Below are 19652 nucleotides of genomic sequence, written 5' to 3'. Positions count from 1 at the left end.
CCCTGTTACAGAGGGTACAGAGAACAAAACAAAAGACAGGGCAAATTATTCATTTAATGCCAACTGTAGGTCATGAAAAAAACACGACCTACAATATAAGTAAGCAAGATATTGCGACAAAAAAGTGGGGCATGTACCGTGGGGTGTAACCTTAAATAAAAACATAAAAGCAAAGCATGAAAAAAGGTTGAAACGACGAAATAAATCAGCAGGACTTAGGGGAAAAAACGCCGTTGTGCACAGTGTAGTGTAACCTTCGCCGCAAGCATGAAAACAAAGTATGAAAAAAAAAACAGATGCAAACCACGAATTAGCAGAACGAGACAGAGTGGTAAAAAAGCACAATGAGGTATAACATTTAAAGCAATGTACTCTAGGGCAAATTGACGCCAGCCACAGTCTTGCTGCCATAACCGTCGTCTGAATCGTCAGGCTCGCTTAACCAGCGGAGGTAGATACGCAGTCGCATGACAACAAAACGGCACATCAGTTTTCTCATAACGCTTGGGTGGTCGGTGCACTCGCTCGGTGGCAGAGAAACTGATCGCTCAATAAGACTCGTCAACGTCTTGATTGGGTGACTCAAACGACAAATATCATTTTCTTCTGAAATTTTTTTAAAGGCACATTCACAGGAAGAAACAAAGTGCAGTACAGCACGGCTCACATACACCAGGTTTCTAGAACCTTGATTGTACTCCTTGAGCTGCACAAGAGCATGCTCATCGGAAGCTTCATCAGCAGTGAGGGCCTTAGTACAGGTAGAGCATGGTTTGTTTGTAGAGACGAAAGGCTTCACCAAATACCCTGCCAAGTGAGCAACGATGTCACTTTCTACAGGAGACAATGGCTCAACTTCTGTGCAGTCATCATTGTACAAGAGTTCTTGGAATTCTTTCTGCACTTCTTGAATCTCTGCAGAAAAGAAATCTACCAAGTAGTTGCTGTCGTCAGCTTCATAACCAGAGTTCTTAGGTACCTTCAGGAACTGGCTGACTGATACAATTCTGAGGGCATTTTTGACATCATATGCACTGGGCACGGGCGAAATCATCCGGATCACCGAAAACAAGTTCTCCAGACAATCTTGGGCCAACCGTCCTGTCAAGAGGAATGCGTAGCCACATTTTTTTAGCAGAAAATCTTGAAGTTCAAGCACTGCAGCAGTGGACATTAGCACACCTGCCTGGCATGGTTTCCACACCTTTTTGATGCCAATGCCTAAGCTCTCGATGACTTCGACGGCGAGTTTCAGCGTTGAAATAGCCTCTTCATATTTACTTTCATTTGATAAGCTCAGAGCAACAACAGGGTGCCGTGCAGTCATGACTGTGTACCACTTGAAAATTACTTCACAAAACCAAGCTGTTGTTCCAGCCTCGGGCGGCAGCCTCTTCCGCTCCACAAAGTATCTGATAGCTGCAGGTGCTTCCCGGAATAGCTGGACAGCTATCCCCACTTTCATCTTTGTGAAGTGGCCGTTCGAAATGTGCAGCGTACTTAGGTTAGGTGCCACCTTCAGTTGTTCTGTGTCCATCTTAAGCAGTTCTTCTACGCACTCAATCGACACATCACTGCTTGGTAAATTGTACTTGGCGACTATCTCTTCACTGAGTTTAATCGGATCTTTTCGCACGAGATGCCCTCTGATATTTTTTAGTACATGAGAAGGATCCGGCATAAAAAACAATGACATAGAATTGTCACATGGATGGGGAACAGTGCACGTAGTGACAGAATAGCGGGAGCTTGACAGGTTCAAGCTTCGCCACATAGCACGATTTGAACTCCCCATGTCACATGTCACGCACAGCACACGCAAAGAAATTTCTGTGCAAAGGTTAATTAAATGGAAGACAAAGTCTCTCAGCTTGTCTCCATTCACAAAAGCACCCGTGTAGTGGTAAGCAATTACCTGCTTCCAGCGCGTGTTTAGGCCACCAACCATGAAGACGAGTACATGGTTTGCTGCTCGATCGGTTTCAGGGAGCGTCACCTTGCCAAGGAAGCCGTCACCACTTCGGTCTAGCTCGACACCCTTCCGAATCTCCATCTCATCCAGAAATATGACGCAGTCTTTTTCAATGTTTGACATTGCGGCCACTTTCACTTTCATCATATTTATTATCTCAGTCAAGACTCCGGGCTTGAATGACAGGTGCTGTAGACGTCTGCAAAGAGTTCTTCGTGAGGGAAGAGGGTTACCTTGTTCTAAGAGTAAATCGTAACCTGCAGAGCCACAAGCAAATTTTATGTGCAGCGCTTTCTTTACGGTTTCTGCACTCCATGCACTACCCTTCCGGCTTTTTCTCTGCAAGGCAGCCTTCTGGTCCTCATTTAAGAAGCTCAAATTTTTGGTCAGTGTAGAGAGATCTTTTTCCAGCCGCTTTATTTTTCTGGTAGTGGTCTTCAACTTTTTTTTCGCTGATGACAAGCTTTCATGCAATTCAGAATTTTTCTTTTTCATGTCCTGCAGGGCCTTTCGTAGCTCACATGCAGAAAGCGAAACAGTACTTTCATTGCTCTCATGTCCAACTGCATTGTCTTCGAAAGAAGAGGTGCTATCTTCACTGAGCTCTGCGGGATCGTAATGGTCAGCTTCTGCAGGAACAGTTGAGGACGAGCAGGTGCCTTCCTCGCTAGCAGATCCACATTTTGCAGGGCGTCTCGTGGGGACTTTTCTTCGCTTAGGTTGAGCTGAATTAATAAAAAAAAATTAATGCTTTTTTAGTCACTGGAAAACGCGGAAATAATACACTCCAGTACAATTATTACTCACGTCTAAAGTCGAACAGCGTCGGAACAGCTGTAGACTTTAACAGGCGGCGTCCATCCTGTCGATTACTCTCAAACTGGTCCCCTTCAAAGTGCCGCTAAAAAAGAGACACGAAATGCGATTATTGACGTTTGTTTAGACTGATACAAGCAATTACTTGTAGCAGTTAATAACCAGCTATTTAAGGCGCTTAAAAGAAAATTTTCATAAAACTGCTGCTGTATTACTGAGCCTCGCACATTTCCAAGCAATGCACAGGCTACGACGGACGCCGAGCCAGAAAATCCAGGAAAAAGTTCAGTCCCATAGGAGGAGGATATAGAAGAGGAAAGGCAGGGAGGTTAACCGAAATAAATAATAAATGTCATAATGTGTGTTAACTGCGCGTTTACATGAGCACATCATGCTTAGTCATTTAGCTCCGTCAGAGAATAGCAGCCACAATAGGGAATGAACATGCAACTATAAAGTCGGCTTACGAATAGCGTAGTGCGAATATACCCGAAAACATAACATCGGCTACATCCGTTACGAATAGTACGGCGGAAACATATACAAATGTAAAAAACATCTGCTTTACACTTTCGCACGAGAGCCGCATGGCATCTACTGAGAGCTCAGAGAAAATCTTAGTGCTTCGAGTGGCACTAACACAACAGACGAGGCACTGCGTTCCTTCAGACGAAAATAACGAACTCTTATCCCGTGTTTCGGTCATTTTCGCTTCACGCAGAAGTTAAATATGCTGTCTTAACACAGGTTATGTCAACTTCTCTGCAAAAGAAACACCAGTGCTTCCCGTAAAAATAAAAAAAAAAACAGGTGTGCGACGTTGCCATGTTTACTAATCTTAGACCGCGAGCAAAAATCATTCTCGTCCGACTCTACAATATCAGGACACTACTGGCGTAGAAAAGCAACGTTCAAAACAAAAAACACGCCCTTGCGTATGCGCGTACTACCTATCGCTACCTACGCGGCAACGGCCCACAGGAGTATATTTTATTTCACTGGAAAATACGGATAGATATAACTAAACTGTCTTGCAACTTACCTCGCAGATATATGAGCTGTCAGTTGCTTTCCATTTATCCCGTTTTACTTGAGCTTCCCATTTTTTCCTGCGCTCGGAGTCTCGGGGGAAGCGAAAACAGCGTAGTCCTTTACGCGTTGACCCGGCGCACATTGGCACACAACAACCCGTCATGCTGCCTCGGTGGGCTTGACAAACTCCTCAGGCATGCGATGGAGCACTGTCAAACAAATAAAGCCACCAGCGATCGTCCGCAGCCACTGGACCTCGAAAAACGGAAGCTCAGCTGCTTGCACCAAGCCAGCCCGACCGACCGCTGTGATTCAAAATGGCGCCGCAGGGAGAGAGAGGCGGCGTTGGAGCGGTCAAAGGATGGCACCACCCTGTACGGCGGCGCTGGCATCGAGGCACCCTAGTTTGCCCTCGCGCGATCATCATCACCATCAGCAGCTGGAACGTTGTAGTGACTTCTATCGTCTACTATTGGGGCCGCGAATCCATATCCAAAACTCGGTAGCACCTCCGCTAGGCCTTTGCCAACCTGTTGCCTTTGTGCGCGCGGGCAGTGCTGTTTGGACTTCTTGTGTTGGCCTCGCCTTTTGTGCCATCAGCTACCGCGTCCGACACAGTGCGACTGCCGTGTTTTCTGTAGCGGCGTCGCATTACAATGGCGGGCTCGAAGCCGCGACAGTACTTTCAAGTGTTTTTGAAGTCGTTCACATCGGAATTTCCGTGCTTCGTGCCGTCGAAGAAAGGTGAGAAGTTTGGATTTTGCGCCACGTGCGCGTGTGATGTGAACATTTCACATGGTGGCAAGTCTGACATCAAGGTCCACATCGCTTCGAAAAAGCACCAGGGATACGTGCGAGCCGCGGACAGCCAGCCAAGCCTGACAAGTTTTGTACGCAGCGACAGAGACCTCGGTGTGATTCACGCAGAATGCCTCTTCACGGCGTTTTTAGTAGAGCACAACATCACGCTGAGTGTCAGCGATCATGCTGGACCGCTTTTCCGGAAGATGTTCCTGAAGTGCGAAGAAGCCAAATGCTACGCCTGTGGATGAACAAAGACAACTGCAATTTTTCGGGAAATGGCTGCCAGCGCGGAGACTCCTTTGCTGGATGCGTTAAAAGAACAGGTATTTTCGATCGCTGTAGATGGCAGTAACAATAGGGATACACAGCTTTACCCTATTGTTGCGACATGTTTCGTTAAAGAGACTAGGCGAATTGAAAGCCGCCTTCTTTGCCTCTGGACAATCCAAGGGGAAGCGAGCGGCCACAAGATTGGAAAGCTGATTCTGGCCGAGATCAAGTCCCGGAATTTGCCTCTTGGAAACCTACTGGCTCTGTCTGCGGACAATGCCAATGTCATGGTCTGCAAAATAAACAGCGTCTCTACAGTATTGAGAGAGGCTCAACCAGCTTTGATTGGGGTTGGTTGCCCGTGCCATCTCATCAACTTGGCCGCCCAAAAAGGAGCTTCATGTCTTCCTGTAAAGGTTGATGAGGCTTTGATTGATATCTTTTTTATCTGAAGAAAAGCTCGAAAAGGAAAGTTCGACTTCCAAAGAGTTCCAAAAGATGCATGATGTCGAGGTCAGGAAGGTGTTGAAGCATTCGCCGACACGTTGGCTGTCTTTGGGGAAGTGTTTGAAGAGGCTGCTGGACCAGTGGAAACCACTTGTTAGCTTTTTTTCTATCAGAAACAAAGCAGTGCAACAAGCAGAGCTTGTTTTTAGAGCCTTACCAGATTCAAAAGACTTTTTCACAAACCCCCAAGAACTCTGCACCAACACCAAAGTCTGCTGCACACCTTCCGAAGACTGCTGCAGACCTCGGAAAAAAACACGCCGACGGTGATGGACTCTCTCTAAAGAGAAAAGGAGCTCACTCTGGACTTCAAGCAAAGAAACTGAAACTTCATGCCGAGGAATCTGGAGAAGCCACCCACGTGACCCATGAAGAGCGCCTGTTTCTTTTTTTGTCATCGGAGCTAAGCAGGGCATGCTGTCTTTTTCTCCAAACTGTAATACCACTTTTTGAGAAGACAAACTGCCTTCTTCAGGCACAGGCTCGTCAGATTCATGTACTGAGGGCCCTCTTAAACCACCTTTTCGAGGACCTCCTGACTAGATTTGTGCGCCCAGGTGTTCTCAAGGGATGTCATTCATTGCTGGAAGTTGCCTATGGAGCTCAGGAGAACCAAAAAGATGATGAAGACATAGTCATTGGCAGCACAACCTACTCTGTAGTTGAGACGCTGAGCACAAATGAGAGAGAGCAGTTCTTCTCTGCCGTACGTCTCTACTTCACAGTAGCATGTAATTATATTCGCCACAAGTTTCCTCTAGAAGACGTCAACCTCAAAATGGCTGAAGTTGCTCAAGTGCAGAGTCTAGAAACTGCTTCATTCAGCAGCGTACGTCATTTTATTTGGCATTCCCTGCTATTCTGCCCCAGTGGAGTGGCAAATCCAGAGAAGAGGCAGTCGACGCACTTGAAGTGGAGTTTGCCAACTTGCAGGCATACAAGGTTCCAGCAGACATATTGAATGAGCCAAGGTGCGAGGCGCAGTGGTCACAATTGGGAAATGTTAAAGATATCGACGGATGGCTCAGATTCAACAGAATTTCAGTGGTTATGCTGGGCATCCTCTCCATTCCCCACAGCAATGCTGAATGCGAGGAGCGTAACTTGCGTTTGGCACCTGCTTCCGTAAAACTGTCCGCCTATATAACTCTTGTCCGTCCTAAACTTGAATATTCATGCTCAATCTGGGACCCCCAACAAATTAACCTAGCCAAAACCCTTGAGTGCGTCCAGAGCCGCGCGATAAGATTCGTATATTCTGATTACTCATATCATACGAGCGTAACAGCATTGAAAACAAAAGCTAACCTCCCCAGCCTTGAATCCCGTCGAAAAATAGCCAGACTCTGCCTTTTCCACAAGTTTTATCATTCGCATTTCAGCCAATCCGTTATCACCCCTGCATACCGCCTTTCACTTCGCATCAGTCATACAAAAGCCGTTCATACACCTCGAGCATCTACTTCTGCGCACCTAAAATCATTCTTCGCCCAGACCGCAAGAGACTGTAACAACCTCCCCGCTGAAGCTTTCATCCATCCTGGCCTGGAATACTTCAAATCATTTGTCACTGTTTTTTTTTAATGATATGTATGCCCACCCCTCATATAATGCCCCTTAGTGGGCCTTTGAGGTACTAATATATAAATATTCAGCACTGTCAACAAAACTCGAACGGAGTTTCGCTCATCTGTCTGTGAGAAAACACTCTAAAGCCTGCTGATGGTGAAAGGGCACCAGAGTGGAACATGCTTTGAGCAAACTTGCACAGAGAAGTTTCTCAAGCAGGCAAAGTCTGCAACAGCAAAATCATTGCAAAAATAAATTGTAATCCAATGGGCCGATGGAGTTTTCGCTCATTACTCTCTCTGCAAAACACTGATTTCACTTGCAGATGTGAAATGTGAGTAAGCTTGCCCCAAAAGCTAAATCGTAGAAACTTCAAAAAAAAAAACGTGCTGCACGCCCCCCCCCTCCGCCGCCGCCGCGGCGGTTTTACCAATTTCCAAATGGTCAGGTTGGCAGGTATGCCGTTGAGACTGAGACCACTATCTCCACACTCTCTAAGGGTGGGAGGAAGCATAAGGGTGAAAAGAAGTGACATTGACGAAGATGCGTTCAAAGAAGGCGGAGGTTTGAGGACTCTAACCATGCTTGCAGACATCATTTCATACAGTTTTTAATGGTGGCCCCGATGATTATACATCGGGATTGGAAGGTATTTAGACGTGAGATATACAAGTATCTTAAGCGTACGCACAAATCGTGGGGTAACTGACTGTGACGCCGGCCAGAAAAATTAATGAAAATATTATGAGAAATGCCCTCTCATGAATGAAAGGGTGCTCCCGGATACAATACACAGTAATTTATTCGAGAATTCTTAACACCTGCGGTGGTTCTGGGCACGTCGTTGGCAGATGTTAGTAGCTAAGATACGGCAGACATCCTGTGCTTGTTATTTAGCAGAGGGAAGTGCAAGGTTGCTCCAGGCGCCAGTTGCAGTACGAGTAGTGAAAGGAATAAGGGTTGGATAAGAATGCGGGGTGGGAGGGGGTGGATTTTCGGAAACACGCAAAGTGACTAGGATCATTTGATGTGGAAAGCATCTGAGCCAGAGTGGGGACAACAGTGAGGTACAATTCATTTCAGGTGCCTAACCTCTGTTATAGCTTGACTACTTGGAGGAGAAGAATCTAGCCCCTCGCTAAATTTTAGAAAGAAAAAAGTTATGAAATGCAGGGAGAGTGGACTTCGGAGAGTATAGAGCACACTTCAGAAATATTCACTGCCGCGAAAAAAAAAGGCAGCCAGAATGACGTCGGAACTTCATAAGTTAATCCAAATAAAATTTGAATTTCCAACACTTTGCAGGTAAGCACTTCATTTGGGGCGCAAAAAATCGCCGCTTAAAGTCAGAATGACACTTCGTCGGGACTGGAAGAAAGACGGCGTTATTACAGCCAGCTCCTCGAGCAGGAAAGGCTGAAAAGGCAGTAAGTAAAGTATAAAATAACTAGTCTTCTTGTGCATGTCAAGGGATGACACATCGCATCGGCATGTACTGAATCGCTTGTCTCAAGGGTAAGGGAGGACGAATTCAGTGCTCCTGGACCGCTGCTAAAGTGGTGTATTGAGTTCCCACTCACAGACCGACACTCTACGAATAAAGGCTATAACTGGACACGCTAAATTTGCATGATGGCCTTTTGTGGTTAGCAGTAGGTGCGAAGTCGCGTCGACAACCTCAGCACACGATACTTATAGATATAATATCTCCATGCGGGGCAAATCTAGAGTACCTCTGAATTATTCTTTGGAAAAATGAAATGAAGTTTTCATTTGAACAAAGATGAACAAAATTTGAACAAAGATGACGTAAAACAATGAGAAAACAGTGAAAATAGGCCAGCCGGCCACGTGATGAGTAAGTGACATATGCGACTGACACGTAGACCCGCCGATCAGATGCAGCGGCAGTAGGGGAGGGGTCAGTTGAAAGGCTCTGAAACACCTTGCTTCTTAATTTGGCGAGCCCTTCATGGTGAAGCTTTCATGCTCGCATCCTACTCCGTCACCCACACCTGCGTATACAAGTTGATAGGTGGCTATTGCTTACATTCTTTCAGACCTTAGGCAGCTACCATGGCCGCGGCCAATAAGCTGCATAGCTCCGGCGGATCAGGAAGCTCCGCACCGCTAGGCGGCGTGCAAAAAAGTGAGAAAAGGAGAGGGAAAGGCGCGAACACGCTGAAATTCAAATTCTGGCTACAGATAACTGAGCTTCCACAAAGCGCATTAAAAAAAATCTTGCTGGACAATATTCCTAACGCGGCGTGCTTTAACATCCCATGCATACCGCCGCTTTATTAGGGCGCCATTTCAGAGCTCCTTTAAGCGCTGAGGACGATATGGCGTTGATGCGGTGCCTTGTGATTCTCTGGTATCGCAGGCATTGCTGAACGTAACAAAGTACGCTTGCACAGGATTGAGTAGTCTTGATTACTGGCGCTTTTCTGGTTATAGCAAGCACTGGAGGAGTTTCTTTAGGAATTTCAAGCGATGCGAACAATGCGAGGACAACAAGCAATGCAGAATGACAAAATGGCAGCGCAAAACGAAAGGACTGCGCAGCTCCGTGCGTATCGTTCTGCGTTTCTCATCCTCGGCTTTGTACTGTTGACGATTGTTTCGTGTTGTTTAAGCATCTAAACCTCGCCAGGTTTTACTTGATCGTAAGGAAGTTTTCGCCGGCCTGTTTTTACCGCCTCAGTTCTTTGCTAAACGTCAGACATCCGCACCGTATAAAAGACACCAGGGGAGTGCGTGCGAAGATGCAGCGTAGCACCGCCAGGAATCTGTTTTCGTGGTTCTGTCTGTCCACTTCGGCATCAGGCCGCAATATGCACGGTTGTGAGGTCTCTCCAGACGGCGCACTAGCGATGCGGCTGGGACGGGTGACACGCTTCGCTTGCAGCGTGGCGACTGCGGTTTCGCTGCAAATGCTCTCCGCCAATAATCGCTCCAGCCGAGCGCAGCTTCTGTGTTAAGTTTAGCATCATGTTTCTACTCCCCGTGAACCTATGAGGGTCCGCGTCCGTTTCCTTGTTGTCCGCCGCAACGCTCATTTAAAACAAAATAATCTACCCTGATGAAAATTAACATAAATTCTGTCTAGTGAAAGGCCTGAGCACAGCGAAGACAGCGATTTGATACCTTGCGTGTAGAATGCCCAGTGCCTATGCTTTGCTTTAATTTCGTGAAAACTTTTTCGGTACAAATTCTCCGTTTTGGCACGACTCTGATGGTGGCCAAAGCTGTGTTATGCATTAGAAGTGGGGTGCATTTGCGGCAATTTGCGGTAGAGTTGCTATGAAAATGTTTCGCATTCCTGGACTCCTGGAGGTATTGCAAGCACTACGCATGCTTTCTATGGTAAGATTGAAACACTGTTCCGGAATCAGGGAAGGTTTTAGACCTCCCATGCCCAGCTTTCCTAGACATGTACTACTTGCGCCATCTGTCGGCAGTGGCGGCGACACGGCGCGTAGCTGAATGGGAAGGGGTACAAAAAAACCGTAAAACGTGAACAAAAGCACCTACAAAAAATGACCCAGGGATTTGTGTAGTATACACTTAGATGAGGAATGTGTCAAAGTGCTGTTCTGTGCTGTTAATACACAAGGTTCCCAGCGCGTTTGAATGTTGTACGATGCTGCCTAGCGGTGGGGGCCGCATTTTGCCCATATCTCAGACTCTAAAATTGTATAGCGCCGCAACACAGATAGATATCAAAAATGACCCTCGGTTTTAGGAGAGGTGCATAACTGGACCCCCGGGACAGTGGGTTTAAGTTATCAGCGTGTGGCTTGGAGTCGAAATTTCTGTCTGGTGTAACGCAAAAACATTTAATAGTGTACTTAATTTTGAGTAGGTGTGCTCAGAGCTCAAATTATGTGAGTAAAAGTTTTTTTTGGCTGCATAAATGTCCTGGTACAGCATCCTTTAATGAATAATCAAGGTAAGCACCACTTTTGTGCATAATATGGTAATCTTTTGACAGATATCGTAATGGATTGTAGCTGGATGTGGCCCTCTATTTTCACTACATTTTTTAATGAGAGAACTTTGGTGTGTGGAGAAATAATATTCGGAATTTCAAGTGCGTATACAATATGTGTGTTGCATGGTTGAAAATCATTTGGATAAATTTATATTTGAGAACTTCCTAGCATTGAGTCGTGTTCAAATACCATGCAGACTTTTATAAATCTGACCTTGCCAACGCCCAATACCTTTGCAAATAAAAAAAATGTTTTAAGACCCATGTCCCCCCTTAATGTGCACTTAGGTCGCACAGTACACGGCCCTGCAGAATTTCGCCTCCATCGAAATTCGACCGTCGCGGCCGGGATCGAACCCGCATGTTTCATGTCAGCAGCTGAGCGCCGTAACCACTGAACCACTGCGGTGGTTCAAAAGTTGTTTTTTAGGGGTAAAGTATGGCTTTTGCGGCCTAGTGTCACCATTGTTGGCGGGCACCGGAAAGCTGATGTATTGTCTTGGGTAGTGTGCTGGGTAATAATTTGCACGTGTGTTCGAATACACACGTGCACGTGCACGTGTGTTCGAATAGTGTTCTAATTGCTTTTTCATTCTCTTACTGCTTTTTCTCGTCTTTAATACCGTCTTGGTTTTTGTGTTCTTTTGTCTTGGCAGCGTGGGATGCAGCCATGGGGAATGGTTCCCTCAATGAAGAAGTAGGGACCATCCTTCGGTCCATTCTTACGAGTGAGAAGTTGGGGATTCTTTTGCGCCGGCTCGACGGTAAGTGTCCACACGAGGTTTTTGCACTGAAGTAAAATTGAGCCGTTTGCGTCTTTCTGAGCAGTCGCTGTCGGGGACCGTTCGATTCGTGGCGTCGCGGTGATTTTGAAAATTTTGTTCAGCTTACTTGACACGCTTGCGTGCGCTCTTGCAGAGGCTTGAAAGTTCTGAATTGAATGCATCGTTGAATGACGGCGCAAAAGACGCCGACTTGAGACGCACTCACGTACGGTCCTTCTGACTGCGGCCAATGTCAAGTTTTCACGTACTGCATACGACATATCTTATTTGTCAAATCCTTTTCGGGGAGTTTTTTTTTTCATTTTATTTCCTATCTGCTTGCTTATCTGCAGTTGGCGGATAGGGCGAGTTTAGTCTCAGTCATGCAGTGGTTCATTGTGGCAGGCTGTTGATATCAGTACAGGAAGTGATTTTTTTTGTTGCTGCCTGGGCTCTGTGGATTGTGTATCTGAAGGCGAAAAAGATACATAATATACAGCGTAAACGAAAGCTTGCAGTGTTCTGTGTGCCTTTGCGGCTTTCATACTTCTTTGATCAGTTCGTGGAAGCTAATAGGGGCCTGTTGGCTTGCATATAGTGTACTGCTTGGCTTGAAGCCAGCCTGTCTTGCTTTCCGATCAGTATACTAGTCAAGTGCTATTCGACACTGGTGTGGTCACACCTAGACTACTCGTGGTTGCCCATTTTGGTGGCTAGGTTGCTGTGACATTCGGCTGTTGATCCCAGGATCACAGAATCGAATTCCGGCTGCTGCGGCTGTGTCTTGATGGAGGTGAAGTGCAAAAATATCCTGTTACGTGCGTTGCCAGCGCAATAAATATCCCCCACATAACCTATATTAATTCAGATCCCTCCACCACGGCTTCATTGCCCACGTGTTGCTTCGGAGCGTTATATGCATACCTGCCAACTCTTCCCAATTTCCCGTAAAATGTACGAATTTCGACCAGTCTTACGATTTTACGAATCTTACTTGAAATTTTACAAAAATATATTATATGCGAAAAAAAAATGTGACAATGTATTAAAACTACACTCTGGTACCGTGCGCCGCCACGAGAGGGCAATGCGTGTTTGTTTGCCCTCGCGCGATCATCATCACCATCAGCAGCTGGAACGTTGTAGTGACTTCTATCGTCTACTATTGGGGCCGCGAATCCATATCCAAAACTCGGTAGCACCTCCGCTAGGCCTTTGCCAACCTGTTGCCTTTGTGCGCGCGGGCAGTGCTGTTTGGACTTCTTGTGTTGGCCTCGCCTTTTGTGCCATCAGCTACCGCGTCCGACACAGTGCGACTGCCGTGTTTTCTGTAGCGGCGTCGCATTACAATGGCGGGCTCGAAGCCGCGACAGTACTTTCAAGTGTTTTTGAAGTCGTTCACATCGGAATTTCCGTGCTTCGTGCCGTCGAAGAAAGGTGAGAAGTTTGGATTTTGCGCCACGTGTGCGTGTGATGTGAACATTTCACATGGTGGCAAGTCTGACATCAAGGTCCACATCGCTTCGAAAAAGCACCAGGGATACGTGCGAGCCGCGGACAGCCAGCCAAGCCTGACAAGTTTTGTACGCAGCGACAGAGACCTCGGTGTGATTCACGCAGAATGCCTCTTCACGGCGTTTTTAGTAGAGCACAACATCACGCTGAGTGTCAGCGATCATGCTGGACCGCTTTTCCGGAAGATGTTCCTGAAGTGCGAAGAAGCCAAATGCTACGCCTGTGGATGAACAAAGACAACTGCAATTTTTCGGGAAATGGCTGCCAGCGCGGAGACTCCTTTGCTGGATGCGTTAAAAGAACAGGTATTTTCGATCGCTGTAGATGGCAGTAACAATAGGGATACACAGCTTTACCCTATTGTTGCGACATGTTTCGTTAAAGAGACTAGGCGAATTGAAAGCCGCCTTCTTTGCCTCTGGACAATCCAAGGGGAAGCGAGCGGCCACAAGATTGGAAAGCTGATTCTGGCCGAGATCAAGTCCCGGAATTTGCCTCTTGGAAACCTACTGGCTCTGTCTGCGGACAATGCCAATGTCATGGTCTGCAAAATAAACAGCGTCTCTACAGTATTGAGAGAGGCTCAACCAGCTTTGATTGGGGTTGGTTGCCCGTGCCATCTCATCAACTTGGCCGCCCAAAAAGGAGCTTCATGTCTTCCTGTAAAGGTTGATGAGGCTTTGATTGATATTTTTTTTATCTGAAGAAAAGCTCGAAAAGGAAAGTTCGACTTCCAAAGAGTTCCAAAAGATGCATGATGTCGAGGTCAGGAAGGTGTTGAAGCATTCGCCGACACGTTGGCTGTCTTTGGGGAAGTGTTTGAAGAGGCTGCTGGACCAGTGGAAACCACTTGTTAGCTTTTTTTCTATCAGAAACAAAGCAGTGCAACAAGCAGAGCTTGTTTTTAGAGCCTTACCAGATTCAAAAGACTTTTTCACAAACCCCCAAGAACTCTGCACCAACACCAAAGTCTGCTGCACACCTTCCGAAGACTGCTGCAGACCTCGGAAAAAAACACGCCGACGGTGATGGACTCTCTCTAAAGAGAAAAGGAGCTCACTCTGGACTTCAAGCAAAGAAACTGAAACTTCATGCCGAGGAATCTGGAGAAGCCACCCACGTGACCCATGAAGAGCGCCTTTTTCTTTTTTTTGTCATCGGAGCTAAGCAGGGCATGCTGTCTTTTTCTCCAAACTGTAATACCACTTTTTGAGAAGACAAACTGCCTTCTTCAGGCACAGGCTCGTCAGATTCATGTACTGAGGGCCCTCTTAAACCACCTTTTCGAGGACCTCCTGACTAGATTTGTGCGCCCAGGTGTTCTCAAGGGATGTCATTCATTGCTGGAAGTTGCCTATGGAGCTCAGGAGAACCAAAAAGATGATGAAGACATAGTCATTGGCAGCACAACCTACTCTGTAGTTGAGACGCTGAGCACAAATGAGAGAGAGCAGTTCTTCTCTGCCGTACGTCTCTACTTCACAGTAGCATGTAATTATATTCGCCACAAGTTTCCTCTAGAAGACGTCAACCTCAAAATGGCTGAAGTTGCTCAAGTGCAGAGTCTAGAAACTGCTTCATTCAGCAGCGTACGTCATTTTATTTGGCATTCCCTGCTATTCTGCCCCAGTGGAGTGGCAAATCCAGAGAAGAGGCAGTCGACGCACTTGAAGTGGAGTTTGCCAACTTGCAGGCATACAAGGTTCCAGCAGACATATGAATGAGCCAAGGTGCGAGGCGCAGTGGTCACAATTGGGAAATGTTAAAGATATCGACGGATGGCTCAGATTCAACAGAATTTCAGTGGTTATGCTGGGCATCCTCTCCATTCCCCACAGCAATGCTGAATGCGAGGAGCGTAACTTGCGTTTGGCACCTGCTTCCGTAAAACTGTCCGCCTATATAACTCTTGTCCGTCCTAAACTTGAATATTCATGCTCAATCTGGGACCCCCAACAAATTAACCTAGCCAAAACCCTTGAGTGCGTCCAGAGCCGCGCGATAAGATTCGTATATTCTGATTACTCATATCATACGAGCGTAACAGCATTGAAAACAAAAGCTAACCTCCCCAGCCTTGAATCCCGTCGAAAAATAGCCAGACTCTGCCTTTTCCACAAGTTTTATCATTCGCATTTCAGCCAATCCGTTATCACCCCTGCATACCGCCTTTCACTTCGCATCAGTCATACAAAAGCCGTTCATACACCTCGAGCATCTACTTCTGCGCACCTAAAATCATTCTTCGCCCAGACCGCAAGAGACTGTAACAACCTCCCCGCTGAAGCTTTCATCCATCCTGGCCTGGAATACTTCAAATCATTTGTCACTGTTTTTTTTAATGATATGTATGCCCACCCCTCATGTAATGCCCCTTAGTGGGCCTTTGAGGTACTAATATATAAATATTCAGCACTGTCAACAAAACTCGAACGGAGTTTCGCTCATCTGTCTGTGAGAAAACACTCTAAAGCCTGCTGATGGTGAAAGGGCACCAGAGTGGAACATGCTTTGAGCAAACTTACACAGAGAAGTTTCTCAAGCAGGCAAAGTCTGCAACAGCAAAATCATTGCAAAAATAAATTGTAATCCAATGGGCCGATGGAGTTTTCGCTCATTACTCTCTCTGCAAAACACTGATTTCACTTGCAGATGTGAAATGTGAGTAAGCTTGCCCCAAAAGCTAAATCGTAGAAACTTCAAAAAAAAAAACGTGCTGCACGCCCCCCCCCTCCGCCGCCGCCGCGGCGGTTTTACCAATTTCCAAATGGTCAGGTTGGCAGGTATGCCGTTGAGACTGAGACCACTATCTCCACACTCTCTAAGGGTGGGAGGAAGCATAAGGGTGAAAAGAAGTGACATTGACGAAGATGCGTTCAAAGAAGGCGGAGGTTTGAGGACTCTAACCATGCTTGCAGACATCATTTCATACAGTTTTTAATGGTGGCCCCGATGATTATACATCGGGATTGGAAGGTATTTAGACGTGAGATATACAAGTATCTTAAGCGTACGCACAAATCGTGGGGTAACTGACTGTGACGCCGGCCAGAAAAATTAATGAAAATATTATGAGAAATGCCCTCTCATGAATGAAAGGGTGCTCCCGGATACAATACACAGTAATTTATTCGAGAATTCTTAACACCTGCGGTGGTTCTGGGCACGTCGTTGGCAGATGTTAGTAGCTAAGATACGGCAGACATCCTGTGCTTGTTATTTAGCAGAGGGAAGTGCAAGGTTGCTCCAGGCGCCAGTTGCAGTACGAGTAGTGAAAGGAATAAGGGTTGGATAAGAATGCGGGGTGGGAGGGGGTGGATTTTCGGAAACACGCAAAGTGACTAGGATCATTTGATGTGGAAAGCATCTGAGCCAGAGTGGGGACAACAGTGAGGTACAATTCATTTCAGGTGCCTAACCTCTGTTATAGCTTGACTACTTGGAGGAGAAGAATCTAGCCCCTCGCTAAATTTTAGAAAGAAAAAAGTTATGAAATGCAGGGAGAGTGGACTTCGGAGAGTATAGAGCACACTTCAGAAATATTCACTGCCGCGAAAAAAAAAGGCAGCCAGAATGACGTCGGAACTTCATAAGTTAATCCAAATAAAATTTGAATTTCCAACACTTTGCAGGTAAGCACTTCATTTGGGGCGCAAAAAATCGCCGCTTAAAGTCAGAATGACACTTCGTCGGGACTGGAAGAAAGACGGCGTTATTACAGCCAGCTCCTCGAGCAGGAAAGGCTGAAAAGGCAGTAAGTAAAGTATAAAATAACTAGTCTTCTTGTGCATGTCAAGGGATGACACATCGCATCGGCATGTACTGAATCGCTTGTCTCAAGGGTAAGGGAGGACGAATTCAGTGCTCCTGGACCGCTGCTAAAGTGGTGTATTGAGTTCCCACTCACAGACCGACACTCTACGAATAAAGGCTATAACTGGACACGCTAAATTTGCATGATGGCCTTTTGTGGTTAGCAGTAGGTGCGAAGTCGCGTCGACAACCTCAGCACACGATACTTATAGATATATCTCCATGCAGGGCAAATCTAGAGTACCTCTGAATTATTCTTTGGAAAAATGAAATGAAGCTTTCATGTCGAGAGGAAAAGCGGAGGGAAGTCACTCATTTCTCAGTGAAAGCTGGATCAAGTTTACCGACGCATTATTTGCTCAAAATTTGTGTCATAACTTATTTTCCTAGTTTCGTGGTCTTACTCCGTTTGTTTCTTATGTAGGAGGTGTTGGAAAACCTTCTCTCTTCCCCACTGCTCCCATTTAAAATTCAGAGGGTCTGTGGACGTCGTCTACGTATGGAGCGCAGGTTAGATATAACGAACAGCTATTAGAGCCATCTCCCGGATGCGGATCCTCCCACATCATTGAGTGAATACTTGTGACATCTATTCTGCGCACGTGTCTTAATTTTCATAGCTGATCTCTCATCGCCTAATGGCGCCAAAATTTGAACAAAGATGACGTAAAACAATGAGAGAACAGTGAAAATAGGCCAGCCGGCCACGTGATGAGTAAGTGACATATGCAACTGACACGTAGACCCGCCAATCAGATGCAGCGGCAGTGGGGGAGGGGGCAGTTGAAAGGCTCTGAAACACCTTCCCTCTTAATTTGGCGAGCCCTTCCCGGCGAATCTTTCATGCTCGCATCCTACTCCGTCACCCACACCTGCGTATACAAGTTGATAGGTGGCTATTGGTTACATTCTTTCAGACCTTAGGCAGCTACCATGGCCGCGGCCAACAAGCCGCATAGCTCCGACGGATCAGGAAGCTCTGCACCGCTAGGCGGCGTGCAAAAAAGTGAGAAGAGAGGGAAAGGCGTGAACACGCTGAAATTCAAATTCTGGCTACAGATAACTGAGCTTCCACAAAGCGCATTAAAAAAAATCTTGCTGGACAATATTCCTAACGCGGCGTGCTTTAACATCCCATGCATACCGCCGCTTTATTAGGGCGCCATTTCACAGCTCCTTTAAGCGCTGGGGACGATATGGCGTTGATGCAGTGCCTTGTGATTCTCTGGTATCGCAGGCATTGCTGAACGTAACAAAGTGTGCTTGCACAGGATTGAGTAGTCTTGATTACTGGCGCTTTTCTGGTTATAGCAAGCACTGGAGGAGTTCCTTTAGGAATTTCAATTGATGCGAAAAACGCGAGGACAACGAGGAATGCAGAATGACAAAATGGCAGCGCAAAACGAAAGGACTGCGCAGCTCCGCGCGTATCGTTCTGCGTTTCTCATCCTCGGCTTTGTACTGTTGACGATTGTTTCGTGTTGTTTAAGCATCTAAACCTCGCCAGGTTTTACTTGATCGTAAGGAAGTTTTCGCCGGCCTGTTTTTACCACCTCAGTTCTTTGTTAAACGTCAGACATCCGCACCGTATAAAAGACACCAGGGGAGTGCGTGCGAAGATGCAGCGTAGCACCGCCAGGAATCTGTTTTCGCGGTTCTGTCTGTCCACTTTGGCAACAGGCCGCAATATGCATGGGTGTGAGGTCTCTCCAGGCGGCGCACTAGCGATGCGGCTGGGACGGGTGACACACTTCGCTTGCAGCGTGGCGACTGCGGTTTCGCTGCAAATGCTCTCCGCCAACAATCGCTCCAGCCGAGCGCAGCTTCTGTTTTAAGTTTAGCATCATGTTTCTACTCCCCGTGAACCTATGAGGGGCCGCGTCCGTTTCCTTGTTGTCTGCCGCAACGCTCATTTAAAACAAAATAATCTACCCTGATGAAAATTAACATAAATTCTGTCTAGTGAAAGGCCTTAGCACAGCGAAGAAAGTGATTTGATACTTTGCGTGTAGAATGCCCAGTACCTATGCTTTGCTATAATTTCGTGAAAACTTTTTCAGCACAAATTCTTCGTTTTGGCACGACTCTGGTGGTGGCCAAAGCTGTGTTATGCGTTAGAAGTGGGGTGCATTTGCGGCAATTTGCAGTAGAGTCGCTATGAAAATGTTTTGCATTCCTGGACTCCTAGAGGTATTGCAAGCACTACGCATGCTTTCTATGGTAAGATTGAAACACTGTTCCGGAATCAGGGAAGGTTTTATCCCTCCCATGCCCAGCTTTCCTGGACATGTACTACTTGCGCCATCTGTCGGCAGTGGTGGCGACACGGCGCGTAGCTGAATGGTAAGGGGTACAAAAAAATCGTAAAACGTGAACAAAGCACCTACGAAAAATGACCCAGGGATTTGTGTAGTATACACTTAGATGAGGAATGTGTCAAAGTGCTGTTCTGTGCTGTTAATACACGAGGTTCCCAGCGCGTTTGAATGTTGTACGAGGCTGCCTAGCGGTGGGGGCCGCATTTTGCCCATATCTCAGACTCTAAAATTGTATAGCGCCGCAACACAGATAGATATCAAAAATGACCCTCGGTTTT

General features: G+C 46.5%; 1 protein-coding gene across 4 annotated transcripts in view; it reads left to right on the top strand.

The window, feature by feature from the left end:
* LOC149357424 (uncharacterized) overlaps nucleotides 1–19652 on the top strand; it is a 61238-nt gene that overhangs the window by 15334 nt on the left and 26252 nt on the right. For all 4 annotated transcript variants that reach the window (XM_089584649.1, XM_089584646.1, XM_089584650.1 and 1 more), the window contains one exon: nucleotides 11621–11728. In XM_089584649.1, coding sequence (XP_089440775.1) covers nucleotides 11621–11728 — 108 coding nt within the window. The remainder of the gene's footprint in view (nucleotides 1–11620; nucleotides 11729–19652) is intronic.

Source organism: Amblyomma mixtum, chromosome 3 (genome assembly GCF_055824585.1).
Source record: "Amblyomma mixtum isolate Tamu chromosome 3, ASM5582458v1, whole genome shotgun sequence".
NCBI lineage: Eukaryota > Metazoa > Arthropoda > Arachnida > Ixodida > Ixodidae > Amblyomma > Amblyomma mixtum.
Note: the sequence above shows the minus strand (reverse complement) of the source record. Positions and strands in the feature narration are given on the sequence as shown.